Source organism: Mobula birostris, chromosome 24 (genome assembly GCF_030028105.1).
Source record: "Mobula birostris isolate sMobBir1 chromosome 24, sMobBir1.hap1, whole genome shotgun sequence".
In the NCBI taxonomy this organism is placed as follows: Eukaryota; Metazoa; Chordata; class Chondrichthyes; order Myliobatiformes; family Myliobatidae; genus Mobula; species Mobula birostris.
This window is the reverse complement of record NC_092393.1, coordinates 32,722,569-32,745,065: the sequence shown is the minus strand read 5'-3', so window position 1 is coordinate 32,745,065 and position 22,497 is coordinate 32,722,569. Positions and strand designations below refer to the sequence as shown.

Genomic DNA, 22,497 nt, shown 5'->3' with positions numbered 1-22,497 from the left:
CATTCATTACTACAACTCTCTTGTTGATACCAACTGTGTATTTTTTCTTTGGTAAGGTCTTATTGTAAGACATTCATTTAGTACTTTATTCATGCTCCATGATTCCATCTGTTTTGATTTGATTCCTGATGTATTCCTGCTTTATTCCTACTGTCGGTTCATAATCACATGACATTGGTAAATTATTTGATTCCTTTTCATGTTTGATTTTGATTTTTTTTCATACTTTGCTTCCATTTTTTTGTTTTCTAATTGCCCAACTAAACTTCAGGAGCTTAATTTTGATTTGTGTCATCAACTTGGTATCTATTAAATATAATTTCTTACTGCTGTACTTCATCTCTGATCATCTGGAGAGCTCCGGCTTTCAATATACTCCCTTTCTCTCGTACATACTTGGACTCTATCTGAACATCTCTTTAAAGGCTTCCCATTGTTCAGTTACGGTTTTATTTACCCATCTTTGATTCTAGTTATTTGGGCCTGGTCTGTTCTTGTTACAAAAATAGTTGAATTTGAGAAGGGCCAATTTCAGTTAGATGTGATTTAGGAAGTGTTTCAGTATTTTAAATAAATAAACCATCGGACACTTCACCTAAGCTTTTAAAATCCGTATCTTATGAAAGTGAAGCAATTGTTTTAGAGATGGTGTATGATGAGCTATTTTTAATAAAGATTTAAATAAGATTGGAAAATAGCTCATGTGAAAATGCGGTAAATTTATTTAATAGTTGTATGTAATTGATAATACTTGGTTATATTATTCTTTATAAAAACTTATTCTTCTTGAAAGAGGCTTTAATTGATTCAGCTAAGTTATCTTCAGGATAGTCCATTTGGTTTAATCTTGAAATGTCTTTGCATTCATAATAGTAGAAAATGTTCCAGGTGTTAATGTTTGAAACCAATCAAAAATAACTTATAATTCTAAACGTGCCTTTTTTATGCTGCATTGACTTAGAACTTTACAATCTTAAAACAGTTAATTTCCCCACAAGTCTTAACAATGGAGTCAGAATCTTGATTTTATATGTTTTACTTGCTTCACAAAAATATTTGCTCGTTCCCAGTTATTAAATTGTTTGTCTGATGCTTAACTACCAGACTGCATAAGCTGGAAAATGTTATTCATTCAGGCTGTCTTGTTTGGCTCAAGTTATTTTTTTTTAAATGACTCAAGACTGCAGATACTGGGATGAGCAAAAAAAAACAATAAACTGTTGGTGACCCTCTGAGTTCCTGCAGCAGTTTGTTTTTCTTATGTGTGTTTTAATACTGTAAGTGTTTCTTAATACTGTACTCCGGGCTTGCGTTTTGTTTTTGGTGAACTGGTGCCTCGAATGCTTTAATCAAAGTACTATTGACTTTACAGATATATGCTCTCTGGCAGAGTTTTCCAGTATATAATTCTGTTACACTAAACAAAGAAGCAATATCAACTCTATAGCCAACCTAATACAATATACACCATTAGAGTATAGTTAAGATCAAATACTCGTGATAATGTTGGAAGAAACTGCCAATGTAGGATGTTATTTGGAACTTGGACAAAATTGCTGTGGCTAGGAATTCTAAGTGGCATCAACTACCTATGGAGTCCAGCATAGAGATCTGTAAGTGGGAAGATAGGTTGAATACCCTTTATCTAAAATTCCAAAATCTGAAATCTGTTTTTTTTAAGTATTGACATGACGACACAAATGGAAATCTTCCCAGGCCACAGCCAATTCTGAGAAGTGACTTCACATATGTATTGAGCAAGAGTCAATGAAAAATAGAAAAACACTGCATAGAGTGAAAAATGAGGATCTTGCTTGTGTTTTGTCAGCATTAGAGTGAACATATGCAACTTAATGGTATGCAGATCATGAAACGAGCAAAGATTACAGCAAACTGGAAATCGAATGTAATTGTGAATATTCACCAGGCTGGTGGCAGAAATTTAAGAAAAGGCATGACATTAAATTTTTAAAGCACCTGCTGATCACAAAAATCTAGCACCAGAACAAGTCTACGATGCTGATTGTTTTTATATCTTACATAACAGCATTACATTTTTAAAGCATTGGTGATAAAAATCTAACACCAGAACAAGTCTACAATGCTGATTGTTTTTGTACTTTACATAAAATAATAGTAAAATACAAATACCGAGTACTGTAACCTCTTAATCAAAACGCAGCATCATAGGTGGAGATTGAAAACTTGTCATTGTTTGTTGTAGTTCAACAGTTGATTCTAATATTCAGGTGATCCCAAGCTATCTCATTATGTATTCAAAAATCCAATAATATTCAAAACACTTCCAGCCCCAAACATTTTGGATACGGGCCACTCAATCTGTATAACTAAGGGAAGAATATAAAAAGTAAATGACTGTTGAAAGTGCAGTTAGATTATTACAACTAGTGAACAGCTTTACGTATTATGCCAGGGCTGGAGAAAGCGTGGAAGAAATTTGATATAATATTGAGGCTGAGGGGTTTCAGTCATGTATGGAGATCGAAGAAACCAGATGGTCCCTATTCATTAGAGCAGGCCAATAGAAAGTCTAATGGATGTATTCAAATTAGTGAAATGAATGAAAATGAAAATTCACGAGGTATAAAAGTTGTCAAATTGGGGTGAGTTGAGTCCAATTTTTCAATGTAGGCAATGTATTGAGCCAAACAGACCAAAAAAAGATGATAATTTAAAATTATTTTGAATTTTAGCGGTGATACTCTAGCAAAGATTTGTATGTGACATTTTGAAGTGAGGTGAAACAAATTGAGAAATTTATTGTATAGGGAAAGGACCTTCAGCATTAGAGGAATAAAAGGCAAAAGCAAGTGAATTCAAACCTTTATAAGGCAGGTGAAGTATTGTGCTAATGGCGGTTATGAACTAAAAATGTGCTGTGAAAGGGTACTGCTATAAATTAAATAGTAATATTCAAAAGAGAAGTGGATTGATTATTTAAGTATGGATATAATCAGGAGAATTTCCTATCATCTGCCCACTTAGGTATTTTAGTAATTTTGGGAGTTCTAATCAGGTCCTTGAGCAAGGCACTTAACCACACATTGCTCTGGTGTCTGTGCGAGGAGTGGCGCCCCACACAAACTTCCAATCTGTGCCTTGTAAGGCATGAAAATGTCTGACGCAGGCCTCTCACGGTCTGTGTTGACGTTCCCTCCCTCAAATCAGGTCATACCTCTCACCTGCCTGTGCTCCAAGAAAGTTAAACCCAGATAATCCTGTCTTTCCTTATATTTTCAAACTACATTCCAAACTACACTCCTTTGCATTCCCAGTGCACTCTCAGTGCAAACCTGTCCTTCCTATACTGTAGAATGTGACCCCATGTTAAGAATGGCCAACTTGTAGAACCCATAAATTGAAGTTTCCTTTCTCCCTCTCCACTTATTGTAATTTTCCGTCTTGTGTGCTTTTGATGACATTCATCACAATAGTATAGCGCTATGGATACCCGAGAGTAATTTTTCTTTCTTTTCCACATTTTGAACAAAGTTACTTTATGGACTTACAGTTGCATGAAAAAGTTTGTGAACCCTTTGCAATTAGTTGGTTTTCTACAGTATTTACTCATAAAATTTGGTCTGATCTTTATCTACAGTGCCTATAAAAAGTATTCACCTCACTTGAAAGTTTTTGTTTTATTGTTTTACCACGTTGAATCACCGTGGATTTAATTTGACTTTTTTTAAACCCTGATCAACAGAAAAAGGGCTCTGATATCAAATTGAAAACAAGAGAAAGACACTGTTGGGGAAAAAAAAACTCACATGAAATCTCGGCTAGAGTTTGCCAGAAGGCATGTGGGAGACTCTGAAGTCAGCTGGAAGAAGGTTCTGTGGTCTGATGAAACCAAAATTGAGCTTTTTTGGCAATAAACCAAACATCACAGATCAAAAACAAACCATCCCTATCGCAAAGCATGGTGGTGGCTGTATCACGCTGTGGGGATCCCTCACGGCAAAATGAATGCAGCAAAATATAGGGAAATCCTGGAGAAAAACCTGATGCAGTTCTCTTGCAGACTGTGACTTGGTAAAAGATTTGTTCTCCAGCAAGTCAATGACCACAAGCATAAAGCCAGAGCTACATAGGAATGGCTTAAAAACAACAAAGTTAATGTCCTGAAGAGGTCAAGTCAGAGTCCTGATCTCAATCCAATTGAGAGTTTGTGGTTGGACATGGAAAAGACTGTTCACTCACGATCCCCCTGTAATCTGCAAGGCTTGAACAGTTTTATAAAGAAGAATGGAGAAAAATTGCAGTGTGCAGATGAGGAAAGATGATAGCGACCTGCCCACGTAGATTCAGGGCTGTAATTGCTGCCAAAAGCCCTTCTACTAAATACCGACTTGGAGAGGGTAAATACTTATGCAACCAATTATTTTGTTTAATAATTGTAATAAATTTAGACCAATTTTCAGAAATTTGTTTTCACTTTGATACAAAAGAGTCTTTTCTCTTGATCAGTTTCAAAAAAGACAAATTAAGTCCACTGTGCTTCAAAGTTGTAAAACAATAAAACATGAAAACTTCCAAGGGGGTGAATACTTTTTACAAGCATAATAAGCCGCTATAAACACGTTCTGCCTGAACTAATAACACACAAACACTTATACTTGTCATATCTTTATTGAATACTTTCTTTAACCATTCATAGTCTAAGCTGGAAAAATTATGTGAACCTTTGTATTTAATAACTGGTAGAACCTCCTTTAACTCAATAACCTCCACCAAATGTTTCCTGTAGTTGCTGATCAGACTTGCACAACGGCGAGGAGGAACCTTAGACCATTCCTCCACCAAAACTGTTTCAGTTCATCAATATTTCTGAGATAACTTGCACGAATAGCCCTCTTCAGGCCATGCCACAGCATCTCAATTGGGTTAAGGTCTGGTCTCTGACGGCCATTTCAACACACAAATTTTCTTCTTTTTAAACTATTCTGCTGTTGATTACTCTTGTGCTTTGGATCATTGTTTTGTTGCATCATCCAACTTCGGACTATAAAGAATTAATGTTAGTGAAGCAAACAGTGCAACCATGTTAACAAACCTACATAAAACAACAATATACTAATCAAAACAGAGAAAGCATTGACATGGACAGCTATAAATAAGCTTTGTACTTGTAGCTATACTGAAAAATTTAGATTGTTTCACTATAATTTCTAAAAGTGATAATAGGGACCTCTAGGTATTTTACAATAATGTTGAAAGGTTAAGACAACAGAAAACTAAATAATGTAAATAATTATGATTTAACAGCTTTGATACTTTTTGCCATTTTCTTCATGTCTAGGTTATACCTACATTCATAACGCAGGGCCCAAGTGTAAACGATAGAGGTAGCATTAAATGCCTTTAATTCACATATTTTTCATACTGCTGGCATGTTGTTGCATTGCTATCTTTTCAACAATACTTTAAAACCCAAAGAAAGATTTGATATCAAAAGTTACTGCCTGCTCAAAGCAAGTCCAATCCTCATTTTTTTGGTGAACTTACTAGTACACAAGAGAGGACTTTCCAGGTTCAGACCCGATTCTCAACTTTTCCAGATTATTACTGCAGTGTTGCTTAATGTAGTTTTTTTGAAATAAATGGCTACTGATGATATACACAATTTTAATTTATAGAGTATTTCTAAATATGATCGAAATTTCACACAGTGGAAGTGTTCTTTGTTTAAAACAGAAATAAGACTGTTACAACACATTATGTTTTGCAATAATAATAGTACAAATGAATCTTCAAAAACAATAAAAGATAAGAGGTTGTCTTTATTCCTATTAGCTAGTTGAGTGATTATAAGGTGTGATTAAGTAAGATATTTGAAGTTCAAAAGAGTCTGTTAGTTAACTGAAGTAGGACTAAAAATCTCCAGGTTGCAGAAACCGATGTACTAGATTATAATAGGTCAGATTGTAACCGATCAGACGGAGCAAGTCCAACTAGGCAAAGAAAAAATACAGTTACTGCTGTGAATTTATTGGAAAAACACGCGTTATCATTTTGTCTGTTCAGACTCTGGATATGATAGAATTGGGTTATTACTGAGAAGTTATCAAAAGGCAGCAAATAATTTAAAACTTTTTTGACATAGAACTGAGCAGTAGCAGATTATTCAACTGGTGCTAAAACTGGCTCTACAGATAATTTTCAGCAAACAGAATTCCATTTCTTTCCCTCATTCTTAATCAGAAATAGTTAAATAAAAGAAATGAAGAAATTACTCAAAAGAAGCAAATATTTTAAATTCAACCTCTTAATTTTACAGTTAATTAACATCAATGGAATAACAATATTTCTTAACATTAGAATAACATTATTTTTGCAATATTAACATTATTCACAATCTCAATTTAAGTTAGAGACTTAAGGTAAAATTACAAGTAGCCCAATGGTTAAATAAATTATTAACTTTCCTCTATTTTCATTATGAAACAGTACACCATCACACAAATAATATTTATTAAAGGGCCAATTTACAGTTCATGGTATTATAAAGCAAGTGAAATTTAGAAACAATAAATGAACTTTCAACTTTTGGGTTGGTGGTAGATCAAGATAAATTTGTTCATTTCTACTGATATTAGTTGTTAAAGATAACTAAGAAAAATACTTGAACAAGAATTGTGTTCATGGAAGGACACCACAGAAGAAACCACTGCTCTCCAAAAAAACATTGCTGCATGTCTAAAGTGTGCAAAAGACCACCTGGGTGTTCCACAGTGATTCTGGGTCAATGTTCTATGGACAGATGAGACAAAAATTGAACTTTTTGACAGAAATGTATACTGCTATGTTTGGAGGAAAAAATGGCACTGCTCACCAACACCAAAACCTTATTCCAACTGTGAAGCATGGTGGGAGGAGCATCGAGGTTCGGGGCTGCTTTGCTGCCTTAGGGCCTGAACAGCTTACAATCGTTGAGGGAACAATGAATTCAAAATTGTATCAAGGCATTTTAAGGAGAATATCAGGGTAGTGGTCCGTCAGCTGAGGCTTAATAGAAGTTGGATGATGTAACAAGACACTGATCTGAAATACAAGTAAATCAACAAAATGGTTTAAAAAGAAGAAAATTTATGGTTTCGAATAGCCGAGTCAAAGTCCTGACCTATACCCAATTGAGATGCTGTGACATGGCCTGAAGAGGGCTATTCATGCAAGGTATCCCAGAAATATTAATGAACTGAAACAGTTTTGTATGGAGGAATGGTCTAAATTTACTCCTTGCTGTTGTGCAAGTCTGATTAGCAGCTACAGGAAATGTGTGATGGAGGATATTGTTGCTAAAGCAAGTGCTACCAGTTATTAAATACAGGTCGACCTTCACTAATCTGATTACCAGTAATCCGGTTCCTTCGATTATCCGCACTGATTTGAAATTTTCTGCACAACTGTAATTTCAAATTTTCCGGGCCACCGTACCAATCTGCTGCACATTGTTTTGGTTGCGCTAGATCTGTTCACGTGTTGCTGTGCTCTTGTAAGCACAGACTGGTGATTCCTGCTTGTTTTCCTGCATTTATTAATATCATTTGCGTGAGGCGCGGCCACCCGGCACCTGCCCGTCTTGCCCGACACTGGCAGGCGAGCTGGTGTGCACTGGGTTGGTCCGCCTTCTTGCCCACCTGCCAACAGTTGCGCTCTGCCCTCCGGCGTCGCCCGGCTGGCGTTCCATTCTCTTCTGCCTATGACCTCAGATCAAACATGGTGACCCGCTGAATTTAAGCATATTACTAAGCAGAGGAAAAGAAATTAACGGAGATTCCCTCGGTAACTGCGAGTGCAGTGTAGTCTTTGGGGTAACTGCAAGACTGTGTCTTTGCTGTCGCTTAGCTCATGCTTGAGTGCTGGTAGTGGGTGTGCTTTATTCTTTGTATACATTTCTCTGACATTAAATGAACCTTTGAATCCTTTGATATTTTAAAGGTATGATCAGGCGGTTAGCTATTGCTTAATGTGATCCTTCTGTAATGTGGCATTGTCACTAATCTGGCACTCCTCAGGTCCCAATGGTGCTGGATTATAAAAGGTTGACCTGTACAAGGGCTCACATACTTTGCCATCCTGGACCGTGAATGATTAAGCAGTGTGTTCAATAAAGAAACAAAAAGTACAATTGTTTGTGTGTTAGTAAAGTAGGCAGATTGTGTTTGTCTATTATTGTGACTTAGATGAAGAGTAGACCACATTTTATTAGTAATGCAATAAATCAGGTAATTGCAAAGGGTTCACAAATTTTTTCTTGCAAGTGTATATAATAATGAAATGCCCTTTACCTGGAGGTGGTTTGTAGTGATGAGAACAGCACATGTTACACCAGTTTTCTATGTAATTATACCAAATTTTACCATTACACTGCTCTTATATTATTTACTGTAGCTAATGAAGGCAGGTATACCATAAGCCACCTTCAACATGACACCACCATTGCTGCCACATTCAGGGATCTTTGGACTTGTACACAAAGTCCCTATCTTCTTCAATACTGTGTTTGTATATGTCCTCTACCTATTAGTCCTCTTATGTGCATCACCCCACACTTGTTGAATTATGCTTGGCATAAGTTTTCCTACTTTGCCCACTTATATCACCCTAAGCCTATTCACACTGGAAACAACATTTTGTCATCTGATAACTTGTTTATTGTACCTTGTGCATATGTATATAACAAACAAATAGTCCCAGTGCTGATTCCTCCCATCCCACTGCTCACATGCGTTCAATCACAAAAACAACTTTCATCGTGACACACTATGTGCTGTTATCAAGCCAAATTAACTTCAATTGCAGAGACCAATCTCCTATGTGAGACTTTGTCAGTTGCCTTCATGGTACCCAAGTAGACAACATCAACTGCACCGCCTTCTACAATACATTTAGTTACTTTGGAAAAAATCTGAAACTTTTTAGACTGGATGTCTCACTATCAAAGCCACGCTGACCATCTTAGATTAATCTGTCTTTCAAGTGTACATTTAATCTTGAGCTTCAATTTATTCAGTAATAGCAATCTCCTCCTTTGCCTACAATAGCAGCCTGGAATATATTTATCCATGTTTAAACTTACAAAAACACGTATCACCTCTTTCTAATAACATGCTCTAGAATTTCACTGTTTCCCCCCTCCCCCACCCTGAAAACTGCAACTCTCAAATGAATACTTACTTGTTTTCACTACATTCTCTGCTGATTTTAAAAAAAAGGTTCCCTTTGTGTCCTGTGGGCCCTGGTTATCCTCTTGTCCTTAACATACTTATAAAATCGATGTATTTATTTTTGTCTGGCGGTAATATTTTGTTGTGCCCCCTCTTTACTGTCCTAATTTTTCTATTTTTTGAAGTTCCTTTCACCACCCTTTTCTCTACTTGAAGGGCCTCTCATCTTGTATGTGCTCGTTATACTTGCTACATGCTTTTTGTATCTAGCTCTTGATAATTCTTGGCATCTGTGGTTACTTTGATCTACTTGTACCCTTGCAGAACAAGGAGCACCACATTACTAACCCACAACTTCTGCACTGAATATGATGCCAAATTTAACTAAATTCTTCAGCCTCTAATGATCCATATCTGTCTATTCCCTGATATTCCTGTGTCCATTTAAGCAGGGACTCCAACCTATTTTATGCCATGGACCAATACCATTAAGCAAGTAGTCCATGGATTCCAGGTTGGGTTCCCCTGATCTAAAGCCTTGTTAAAACCATGATCATATCTTTTTCCACTACTGCCTCTGGCAGTTCATTCCAGGCACTTGTCACTGTGTTTTTAAAAAAAACTTGACCCACACATCTTAAAATTTTCCCCTTTCATCTTAAATGCAAGATGTCAGTATTTGACATTTCTACCCTGAGAAACAGTTTATCATGTGGCTCTTTGGGCATGATCTTTCATTAATCCAGTTCAGTGACTCTCATTTGTTGGAAGTAGCAAATCCTCATTGACTTTTGCTAGGTCCTGTCCTTTGCTTCTCCTCCTCTCCCCCAACCCACCACCCACTTTCCCATTTCGGATCATAAATTCCAGACTATCCTTGCCACACAACACTGGATTTAAGTCTGACTGCAGAAATATTTTTCAATTCCACCCTCGAATGAGTTTCCTACTAACATTTTCCATGGACTCTTCATTCTCCCCCTTTGTGGTGCTGAGCTTCCCACATTGTCATGACCTTGGCTTTATCTAGACCAGCTGCCTGCTTTCCTCTGCTTGGTGGTCACCTATTCATTCTCTGATTGTTTTTGCTTAACTTATAATGAAAATAGATTATTTATTGACATACAGCATGGAATAAGCCCTTCCAGCCCAACAGGCCATGCCACCAGCAATCCCCCAATTTAATCCTAGCCTAATCATGGGACAATTTACAATGACCAATTAGCCTGCCAACTGGTGCGTCTTTGGACTGTGGGAGGAACCCAGAGCCTCCGGAGGAGACCCACGCGGTCACAGGAGAACATAAAAATTCCTTACAGGCAGCAGCAGGAATTGAACTCTGGTCTCTGGCACTGTAAATTGTTATGCTAGCCACTAGACTACTGTGCCACCTTTATTAGGTTAAATCAGTGGTTAGTGATTTTTAAAGTGCTTTATTGTGTGGGGGATGTTTTATGTGCCAGGCAATCTGCTGTAGAAAGTGCTACAATTCTACTTTATTTCTTCTCCAATAATTTTCTTAACTATTCCAAGAGGTTGTCCTGTTGCACTATGACAGTTGAGGCACATGAGATGCTGCGCACTATCTGCAGTATTGTGATTCTTGAGCTACTGTTTCATTGGTGCTCCTTTCTTATCTGGGTTATGTCTGTGGCACTAGTTTTCTGAGACAGTCTCTAAAAAGGAGCTATTTGTCTAACTTTCAATAACCACATTCCCTAGTCCTCATAAGCACTGTTGTGCCTTGTTGATGCTGAAGTTCTGAAAGCTGGCACTGAAGCTGGCCAAAGTGATGCAATTCCCACATATTGCAAGCTATACAACATTCATGCCTGAGCTGACCTGCCATACTTTTAATTTCGAAAAGGTCTCTAAAAATGTAATCTAATCTCTCTTCATATGCTTTACTAGAATTGCAAAAAAAGTGAAAGTACTTGCCAACCTCCTGTATAACTAATCCCAACGTGACAGTGTCCAACTGAAATCTAGTATTTATAATGCTCGTTTCTCAAACTCTCACTTCAGTTTTACAGTGAATTTAAATGGTGCAAATATTTGAAAGTCTCTGCTAACTATAACTTTAAGTCTGTACTATTACTTTTTTCTAGGCTTATGAAAGACGATTCCCAACATGTCCTCTAATTCCAATGTTTGTTGGAAGTGACATAACCAGTGAGTACAAGAATGAGGATGAGGGTGTTCATATTTTAGAAAGACGTTGTAAATTAGATGTGGATGCACCAAGACTACTAAAAAAGGTAAGAATAAAACAGTTATGTGAGCATTTGTATATGTAAATTATAATGAAAATAGATTAAGTTAAATGAATGGATCAAGCAATTTGAGTTCCAATCATAGGGTTAAAAAAAAATATGACATGAGCATTTACTATGATAAACGGGTTGAGTACCTGATCAAGTGATTGACAATATGACCGTATGTCATAAGGCTAGAAGTGAATGTGATGCAACTGCTATGAATATGCCAGATAAATGGCACAGTAGGTAATATTGCTTCCTCACAGCTCCTGTGATAATACATCCAGTTCCTACTGTGTTGGTTTGCATTTTCTTTCTGATTTCCTCTCATGTACCAAAGATCACTGCTTGTAAGTTGATTGATTACATTATAGATTATTGGTAGGACAGTAGATGGAGCATGTGAGAAGGGATAATTTGCAAGGAAATTAGCAGATGAATGGAACTGATAGCTGATGTAGACTTGATGGGCCAAATGACATCCTTCCCGGTGGCAAGGAAATCGGATAAAAGCTGTCTTAACTGCTACTGGATGGAATTATCTTACTCAAATAGATTTTGCTTTACCTAATTCATCAGCTTAGTTGCTATTACTATTCCATGAATATTCTACACCATTTGTCTCCACTTTCAGTAACTTTAATCAGGCAAGTAGTGAGATAAGCTCATTCCTATTTACATTTACCATCTGCTGGTAACACATAGTATCACAGTTTTTAGCTAATGAGAATCCAAGTACCCATTTTAATCAACCACAGTATACATCTGATAATGGATCACCATTGGGACTTCCGTGTTGTAATTTCTGTACTGTTTGATGTTACTCCTCTTGATGCTTCAATCATTTTATAATTTGGATATAGGTGTTACACAGTGGTGTAATAAACTTGTCATTGAACCATGTCAGTTTAGACAAAGCTGGGCCCAGAATGTAGAGAGTTCAAATGAAAATTGCAATTAACCCACAACTGGATTATATGTAGTATTGAAAGAGGATCTTTGATGGTGTAGTAGTGGGTGAGAGAACACTGTCTATTTGGATTTAAAAGGAGTGTAGGAAACAGTGCCTGTGAGCCAGATCTGAATTATTGGCAGACTTTTGTATAACAACTTCAGGGCTTTTCTATTCAGGCATGCTCTTGGACACCTTCAGTTGGCCTGTGTACTACTAACTCATAGCAAAATTATGTTCTGTTACTAAAGCTGATTTGTATTGTCTCTTGAATAACCCCTTAATTTATGAAGTTACCACTTATTTTATTTTGAATCTTGTCATGGCCTCAGCCTTTCTGAATTCCTTAAAGATGTTTGTTTTAACTTTTGTTTAGTCATATCACTTCACTTACCAAGGACCTAAACTTCAGAATTTTCTCCCTAATACATTAAATTAAGTTAGTGTGTGGTTTATCACACAATGCATAGATTACAAGTCCTGCATGTGTAAACTCAGCTTGCATTTTACGGCATTCATACCTATAACTGAGGTAGCATAATACGGCTCCTGTACCACACTCAACACACACACACCCGTCAAGATCCACACTCAACATTATAGGATCATCATCTTCCCTTCTGCCATCACATTTCTAAATGGTCCACAAACACTATCATGCTATTCTTCTTTTGCACTATTTCTTTTAGTAACTTATAACTTTTGTCTTTCACTGCACTGCTGCCTTTACAAATTTTGGCATACAATATGAAGACCATATAGACAACATTCACTTCTTCAAAGGACTCCAAAAGATTCTTCAGACATGACCTCCCACACACAAAACCATGTTGACTATTCCTGATTAGCTCTTGACTGTCCAAGTGATGGTAGATCTTATCTCTCAGAATTCCCTCCAGTAACTTTCTCACAACTGAAATCATTCTCACTGGCCAGTAATTCTCTGGCCTGTCCCTTGCTATCCTTGAACAATCAAACAATGTTAGACACCCTCCAGTTTCCCAGAACCTTACCAGTAGCCAACGATAGTGCAGTTATCTCTACAGGTACATCCACAATTTCTTCCTTGGCCTCCCATAAATTCTGGGAATGCACTTGGTTAGCTTTGATTTGCCTAGTTTAATGCACATCAAAGCCTCATTCTATGCATATACTCTAAGATTCATGAATTTCTCCCTCATTTTTTGGCATGCATGATATTCTTGGTAAATGCAGGAGGAAAAATAAATTGAAAATCTCTGCCATTTCTTGGAGTTGCACATATAAACTACCCAGATTGTCTTTAAGAGGATGTAGTCTCTTCCTCGTCAACTTTTTTGCTACTAATAACCAGAGTCTCTTGGGATTACCTTTAATCCTGCCTAACAAATCCATCTCGTATCCTCTTTATGCCTTCCTGATTTCCCTTGAGCTTGCTCTTAACCTTTTTACGGTCATCAGGAGATTTATTTGTACCCAGCTCTTTAAAAGTGATGTATGCTTCCTTTTTCCTTAATAGAGCCTCTATCTCCTGTCAGCCAGAGCTCCATGAACTTTGTATGTTTACCCTCACTCTAATAGAATCGGGCTGCCTGGAACTGAAAAGGGATATGACCCTTTTTGGGAGGCTTTAATTTGGGAGGCTTAAAAGGGATATGACCCTTTTAAGCCTCCTAAATTGCTACCCATTCCTTTGCTTTTAAGTAGTCAGCCAGTTGAACTTCAGCTAGATCCTGCCTGATGTTCCCAAAGTTAGCCTGTGGACCTGTTCTACATTATTTCACAACCATCTTAAAACTGAAAGGATTGTGGTCACTGGGCCATAGCTTGTTCCCCAGCTGCCACTTTTCTAAGTTCTACTCAACTGGCCTTGTTAGATAATACTTCAAGAATATCCTCCTTACACACTGCTGTTATGTCCTCCCTTACTAAAAGTGCAGTATCCCATCCATCCACCTGTTGCTCTGTCACACCGATAGGGTCAGTATCTAAGAATACTGAGCTGTCATCCTGCCCTTCTCATTCATGTTTTTGTTGTAGTCACTATATCCCAGTCTCTAGAAACAATCCACTCCTTGTTTGCCTTACCTGTTAAGCGATATTGAAATAGATATGATTTAAAGCTGTGGTACCCTCTACCCTTTTACTATAAGCATGGCTATATGGATTGCCAGGTTAACACTTTGGTTGCTGCACATATTCTTGTCTTCTCATTGACTTTGCTCTTGAGTCCCATCCTATTTTTAAATTTGGTTTAAACCTTCCCTGATGATAAAAGCAAATTTCCCCAACAGAATATTGGTTCCCCTCTGATTCAAGTGCAACCTGTCCCTCTTGTATAGGCTGCTTCTACAACAGAAGAGATTCCAGTGATTCAAGAACCTGAATCCCTGCCTCCTGCACTTGCTCATCAGCCACATAGTTATCTGGCATAGCTTACTATTCCTGGATTCACTAGCACATGGCCTGGGAGCAGTATAGAGATTAGTATGCTCAAGGTCTTGTATTTTAGTTTCTTACTTAACTCCCTATACTCATTCTGCAGGTTATCATCCCTTGTTTTGCCTGTGTTGTTTGCTCCCCTCACTATCAAGTCTAGTATCACTATCACTCTGTCTGACTTAACATTTCACTCTGAGCCTCAGAGCCAATCACAGTGCTGGAGACTTGATAATTACTGCTAGCCCCTGAAAGAACATACCCCTCAACAGAATCTAAAGTGTGAGGGGAATGGCTACAGGGGAACCCTGCACTGACTGCTTATTCCCCTTACTTCTGTTGGTTACCCATCTGAAGACTGTATTTTGGGTGTGACCACATTACTAAAATTGTTGTCTATAATCTTTTCGGTTTCCTAAGTGATCTTGAGTACATCAACCTGTGCCTCCAGATGCTTGATCTGGCCTGTTAGAGGCTGCAGTTGGATGTACTTCACATAGATGAGGTCAGCAGGGAGACAATGATATTCCCTGACTTCCTATATCTTGCTGGAAGAGCATTTCACTGCCCCAAAGGACTAAGGATCAGAAACAAATAAAATTTTATGAGTTCTTACCTGTGCTTTCTCACTAAAGCATTTTTTAGGAGCTGCACTCACTCCCCACACCTGGGCCACTTACTCCACCTCATCATACCAAAGCCTCTTGATCAAAACCTCAGCTCCTCACTCTCACACTGACCCACTTCCACATGACTACTCCAAAATAGCCACTTCTTTTTCTCCTTTTCTTCTTTTTATTGGCTGCTGTTAATCAGATAAATTAGCCATTCAACTATTAACTTAACAAATTGCAGATGTGCCTCTTTTAGGTTCCTGTTCAGTGAAACTCATCACAAATTTCTAGAACCTATCTCTTTCAAACTCTCATGCCTTTTGCTCCAAGTCCCAGCTTATGTTCACAAGATGGTATTATCATAAGATGATCTGGACCATGATCTTTGCATAGTTGTAGGAAAGCTAGGGGAAGGTGTAGCCTCAGAGATTAAAGATGAAATTCCTTTAAGCAGGAGGGGAGAGGGAAGACGTCAGGAACTGGAGACCCATTTCACTGTTGAATATGGACTATATGATGCTCTCCAAGATCAATATCAACCAGATGAAATCTGTTCTAGGACAGGCAATCTACCCAAACTAAACCAGTGCTGTACCAGGCAGCAAAATCTGTTGCCAGTCTTACTGTACTCAGGGATACCCTTACCTATGTAGTATAGAGGGGTAGATGCCTACTTGGTCAGTTTGGGCCAACAGAAGGTCATCAATAGGATATCACACACATACTATACTTGATGGGTTTTGGGAGGGAATCTGTGGTGTAGTTCAAATTAATGGGTGGGAGACATTTTCCTCATCAAGTCTGGAATCAGGTTGGATTGTCCTCTCTACCCTGTCATATTTGTATGCTGCATAGAACTCTTTGCCGAATCCATCAGGAAATTTATGGCTTTGCATTGAAGACATACAAGTCAAGACCTTCCTGTACATGGATGGAGTCGCTATCTTCTGCCTGGATCCACAGTCACTTTGTAGATTGTTCAACATTTATAACCTTTTCAAGTTGGCATACAGGGCCAGAGTCAACTGCACAAAGAGTAAGGTCATGTTCTTTAGTAATTGCCCCAACCAATCCAATGACCCCTTCACCATCAGCCTCTACTACCAGAGGGATCTGACTTGGAGGGGCTGAGGCATGTAACAAAAATTGTCTGGAGTAGATTGAGAAAGTAAAACAAAAATTGGGATTGTGGAAATGGCATTCTCTGTTAATAACTGGAAAGAAATTGTTCATAAGGTTTGATATACTCTCAGGGCTGCTGTACTTGGGCACAGGTGTGGCCTGTTCCTTTCTCCTCTGCTTTGGTAATAACCAGAACTCTTTCCAGTTTTTCTGGGAAGTCCGAGGTGGACTGAGCCTGATAGGCCACAATGCAAAAGTCCCCTAAGAATTGGGGCAAAAGTGTATCACACATTACTCTTATCCTGATGATCTCCTTCATGTGTGGCTGTATCAGTCAGTGTGTATACCTGAAGTATGTGGGCAACACTGTCCTGAGGTTCTACCTGCCCCTGGTGTTGGAGAAGATAGACCTGGCTCCTCTAGCATGCAATACCCCAACCAACTGGATGCCGCTGCACCGCAGATCCTTTGTGGACCAGTTAATCCAAGTAAACAGCTTTGTAGTGTTCTCGTGCAGTGTGTTGAAACTCTGACTAAACACCAAGTTAAACCAGAGCCAATGAAGACAAGAGTTGTAGTAAGGTTAACCGTTTACTGCAACACACATCAAAGTTGCTGGTGAACGCAGCAGGCCAGGCAGCATCTATTGGAAGAGGTACAGTCGACATTTTGGGCCGAGACCCTTCGTCCGGACTAACTGAAAGAAGAGCTAGTAAGAGATTTGAGAGGGGGAGGAGGAGATCCAAAATGATAGGAGAAGACAAGAGGGGGAGGGATGGAGCCAAGAGCTGGCAAAATGTGGTCGAAAGTTGAAGAGCCAAAGAAATTACAGATGGGGATCAATGAGAGATAGTTTCACTGAACTCCTGTCGAAGAGGAGATTTAAGCTTCTTCAGTGTAGGCCTCACCGGAACAGGCTTCGCAGTAGTGAATTTAAAAATGCAAACATGAGGAAACACGCAGCCGTTCACCAGCAACTTTGATGTGTGTTGCTTGAAATTCCAGCATCTGCAGATTTCCTAGTGTTTGCGTTAACCGTTTACTGTTCACTCTTCCACATTAACATCATATGATGAAAACTGTTGATAAAATAATACAAAACATATTTGGTGTCTGTTTCATTCTCGACACCACATTTGCATTGTAAATACTTGTAAATAAAACCTCATCAACCATCGTTTCTTTTAACAGAATCGGAGTTAACATATTTACTTCAACATGTCTACTGTCATACGAACTTATGGCATTGCCTCTATAATGTTTCTTTGTGGATAGAAATGGAGGCTTTCACAATCATGCTGCACGTGTGAGCCTCGCTTCCGTTGTTTTCTATGAACCGGAAGTTACTGATAAGATGCGGCGAAACCAGAAGTGACATCATTACATGCCGCTATATACTATAGACAATAAATTTTACCTTTTGTTGAACTGTAACGTAGTTATCAACCCTTGACCTTAACTAGAAAATAGTTACAAACAAATATTTTAAAGTGGAAATTTAATAAAGTTAAATAAATGCCTTAAGGGCAACACAACCCATCAGATAACGGTCAGCACAGAATGTACTACAGACTCTATGAGACAGGGACACTGGATTCTGTGTGTCTGTTTTCTGAGTAAGTGGTCCGAACCACATGGCAGAATGCCTCATTGTCACAGTTAACCAATAAACACCAAGACCTTGCTTGGCTGGTGGTGAGAGGTGCCCTTCCAGTCAGAACTTTATAGACCCTCATGTATGCTGCCCCTGGGACACCTGCAGTGGGGAAGTAAAGGTCATCCACTTTGCAGACTCTAGATTTGCTAAGAGGATGTGGAGGCGGATGCATGAGTCCATGTTCTTCTTTCATCCCCGGAAACTGCAGAGGATACATACCGAGAGAGTCATCAATTACTGTTGGAAGGTCATCAACTTGGTGCAGGACGCAATTTGGTCTGCCTGAAGTTTGTTGGTTTTGCAGCACAGCGAGATTTCTGCAAGGAAATACTACAGGTTGGCTCAGTTCAGGCTGCAGATGGAGACAATGCTGAGGCGCTCTGGAGAAGGACCACAGAATAGGCTCATTTCACTACTGCATGTGGAGATGCCGAGCTGGGTGGGGAAGCCCCTTGGTAATGAAAAGGGTATCAGAGAGCCATGGGAGGGGCAATGGTCCATGTACTTTTATTTGATGATTAACAAATTCAATCAAGTTTGTTATTTATTTAGAGATACGGTGCAGAACAGGCCCTCTTGGCCCAACAAGCTGTGTCGCCCAGTAACCCACCTATTTAACACTAGCCTAATCACAGGACAGTTAACCTACTAACTGATATGTCTTTGGACTGTGAAAGGAAACCGGAACACCCAGAGGCAACCCATGTGATTACAGAGAGAACGTTGAAACTCCTTGCAGATGGTGGCAGAGTTAACCTCTGAGCTCCAACGCCCTGAGCTGTAATAGTGTCGCACTAACTGCTACTCTACTATGGCATTTGAAAAGAAGAAATGCAGTGCTGATTCTAGATTTGGACAGTGCTGTCTTTTATGTAATGTGAATAATTGCCCAGAATAAAATAGGCAAGTAGGTGAAATCATAGTGGAAAAGTATAGGTGTCCAGGAAGGCATTCATTTGCTTCGACACAGCCAGCTGTATCCATGGAATGCAGTGATACTATTTTTTAAAATGTATGGATTAAAAAAAGAGGTGAGATGGTTCAAAACTTTATTGTAAATTCTGGAGCCTGAGTCAAGGAAAAATGAAGCAGAAGCTTACCAAGAAGGAAAATCACTTTTTGGAATATTATGAAAATAAATTTAAGGGATATGAAAGTCCGTGTGTATTAAAGAATGAAACGTGTGGTTGGCTGCATGTAGAAAATAGATCATTATGATACTGTAAGTGTAAACAAAATTGCCTTACTATTGAATGACTGAATTAGTTTAATGTTTTAGAAAAGATAATAGCATTCTGAATATCAAAAGGGACAAGGATAGTGCAGATGAAAATACTCAGACTAAAGAGACAGATCTTCAAGACCAGATGATTTCCATTCTAACAATTTTTGGAGCGTTGGTGAGAGAGCTACTAAACTGCTAAATAATTTTCCAAATTTCTTTCCTCTTGAGAACTGTTTCTCTGGATTGGAAAATTGTGCTAGTCATTTTTCCTTTTCAATAACAAAAACAAACCACAGTTAAGCCCAGTTTATCAACACTGCCTCTTAGAAAATTATGAGACTTTAACTATGAGAAGAGTATCTAAATGTCCTGAATGTTTTCATTTGTAAATGAGTAGATCAATCTTGAGCTTAATGGTTTATTTTTTTTAACAGGTGAGTAATGTAGTGGAGAGTGGATTGTCAATGTGTATTAGTCACACAGATTTCTAACGGATGCGTGCTAAGGATCCTAGGAGACCTGAAGTTAAAGTTTGTGGATAGGAAAGGCATTATTGATCTGGCTAGAAATTTAGTTGATATGGATATCGGGATTAATGGGCAGGCACTGGTATTGTCTCGTGACTAGCAAGCTCCCACAGGATTTGCATGCATGGTGTTCCAATTACACCTTGCATTTATAAATTACTTAGGTGGTGTTTTTTTTTCCTTCATTCGAGGGATTTGGCTTCGCAGACTGAGCCAGTGCTTAATTATCTATCCCTAAATGTCCTTGAAAAGATCGTGGTGAGCTGTCCTTTTGAACCACTCAGACTCTGAGGATAGAAACCATATTTGGAAAAGTTGAAGACCCAAGGGGGTAGATAAGAATCATTAAATTGCAGAATTTACTGAATAAGAAAAGTAAATAAATTTAATTTCAGACATATGAAATTATTTGTTTTGAATGAAACAAATCTCAGTGTGAGGTTCCAGAGTCTTGGGCATCTGTGAACACATTATTGGGAATTTTGCAGGAAATGATTAAAAAGCTAAGTGAATGTTATCTTTATGCAAGAAGCAAGTTATGTTCCAGCTATACATGGGTGTGGTAGGGATATCTGTAGGGCACTATGTAAGTGCAGTGTTAATTTGCCACAATGAAGAAAGTGTAAGAGTCAAATCTAAAATTCAGGGGCTTTTCAGGAGTGAAAGCAGAAAATGATCGAAATATAGAACCCACTGCTGCTTAATGGTAATTGATGCAAGGTTAAATGTGAATTTTAATTTTGTGATTGATAGTTCTTTCTTCACTAATGGTGTTAATACCTAAGGTGAGTGTATGACACAGATTAATCAAGATCACTGATAGAATTGGTTCAAGGGATTACATTTTCTTAAACCCTTATGTCTATGTTTCTCCTTGCAAATCTGTTTCTTTCCTAATACCATGAGGAAGAAATTTAAATATATCTTTATATTTATGCCAAAATTATTAGTGTTCTCTTTATTTTGGTGTTAAATTACTCCATCTGTCTCTTGAGTGTGCATGGTCAGCAGCAACACTGCATTAAAATTTATGTAAGAACATGTTGATTCTAGAAAAATGCACATTTTACTTAGTTTGTTACACTCACAAATAGGGCTTGCATTCTTCTTAGTGGTGTTCGAAATTTGCTTTCAGTCTCCTCTTTCTGGAGATTGCTTAAGTCTTGTAATTTCTGGAGACCTAAATAAAATTTAAGATTATTATTTTATTGCACTTTGACTTAGAACAAATTAATAACTACCACAAGAGGACTGTGATATCATTGTTGCATGATGATCTATCTCTAATTACTGTTTAAACCTTATCAGATTGCAGGTGTTGATTACATCTACTTTATTCAGAAGAACTCCTTGAACTGGCGGGAGAGAACATTAAAAATAGAAGCCCACAATGAAACCTTTGCCAACCGAGTTGTCATCAATGAATTCTGCTGCTATACTGTATGTAATCAATTGTAAAATATTTTAAATCAAATCAATGTAAAATAAAATTGGAGTGTCAGCAACTTTATCTACCGAAGATGGATAATAAACGGAATAAACGTGGGTGGGTGGAGGGGGGTGGATCAGAAGAATTAACGTTCCTTTAATTTGAAGCTCAGGATAGGAAAAGCGACATGAGATCATAATTCATTCTAACATCTGATTTTTCAGTGTCATTCTTTAATACACTGATTTTCTTCCACACTTAGTGTTAAATATTGCACATGCTCTGTATGCCCACAGAGTTCTATCAGTCACGGTGAGGATTGCACAGTATACACATGGTGCCACTAGATCAGCAGCTTATTTTTGCATGCACATTATCCCTTCTCTAGTGGTTAAGAAAATGCCTGAGGCAATAAATATATTGAGTTAGAATAAGAGAATAGGAAGTCAGCACATTTAAGAGTCAAAAAATTGAATTTGGTTAATTAAATTGTTTTCTTTCAAAGATCTACTGGTATATTTTTGATAACTAACATCAGTAAAAATATGCACATTATCTTGATCTACCACCAGCCTAAAGGTTGAAGGTTCATTTAATTTTTGTAAATTTCACTTGCTTTATAATACCATAAATTATAAATCAGTCTGTTTATACATGTTATTTGCTATGGTAGGGAACAGTTTCATAAAGCAAATAAAGTATAGAAAAATTAATAAACCACTTGACCATTGGGCTACTTGTAATTTTGGCTAACAAGTCTCTAACATGTTAAATTGAAATTGTGAGTAATGTTAATATTGCAAAAATAATGCTATTCTAATGTGAAGAAATATTGTTATTCCATTGATATTAACTGTAAAATTAAGAGGTTGAATGTAAAATATTAATAGTTGCTTCTTTTGAGTAATTTCTTCATTTTTATTTGACTATTTCTGATTAAGAATGAGGGAAAGCAATGGACTTCTGTTTGCTGAAAATTATCAGTAGAGCCAGTTTTAGCACCAGTTGACTGATCTGCTACTGCTCAGTTCTATGTCAAAAAAGTTTTAAATTATTTGCTGCCTTTTGAAAATTTATCAGTAATAACCCAATTCTATCATATCCAGA

At 37.8% G+C, this 22,497-nt stretch overlaps 1 protein-coding gene across 2 annotated transcripts in view; it reads left to right on the top strand.

Annotated features, from left to right (window-relative positions):
* LOC140187043 (SEC14-like protein 1) overlaps positions 1–22,497 on the top strand; it is a 60,533-nt gene that overhangs the window by 14,514 nt on the left and 23,522 nt on the right. For both annotated transcript variants that reach the window (XM_072241932.1, XM_072241931.1), the window contains exons 3-4: positions 11,297–11,446; positions 21,270–21,401. In XM_072241932.1, coding sequence (XP_072098033.1) covers positions 11,297–11,446; positions 21,270–21,401 — 282 coding nt within the window. The remainder of the gene's footprint in view (positions 1–11,296; positions 11,447–21,269; positions 21,402–22,497) is intronic.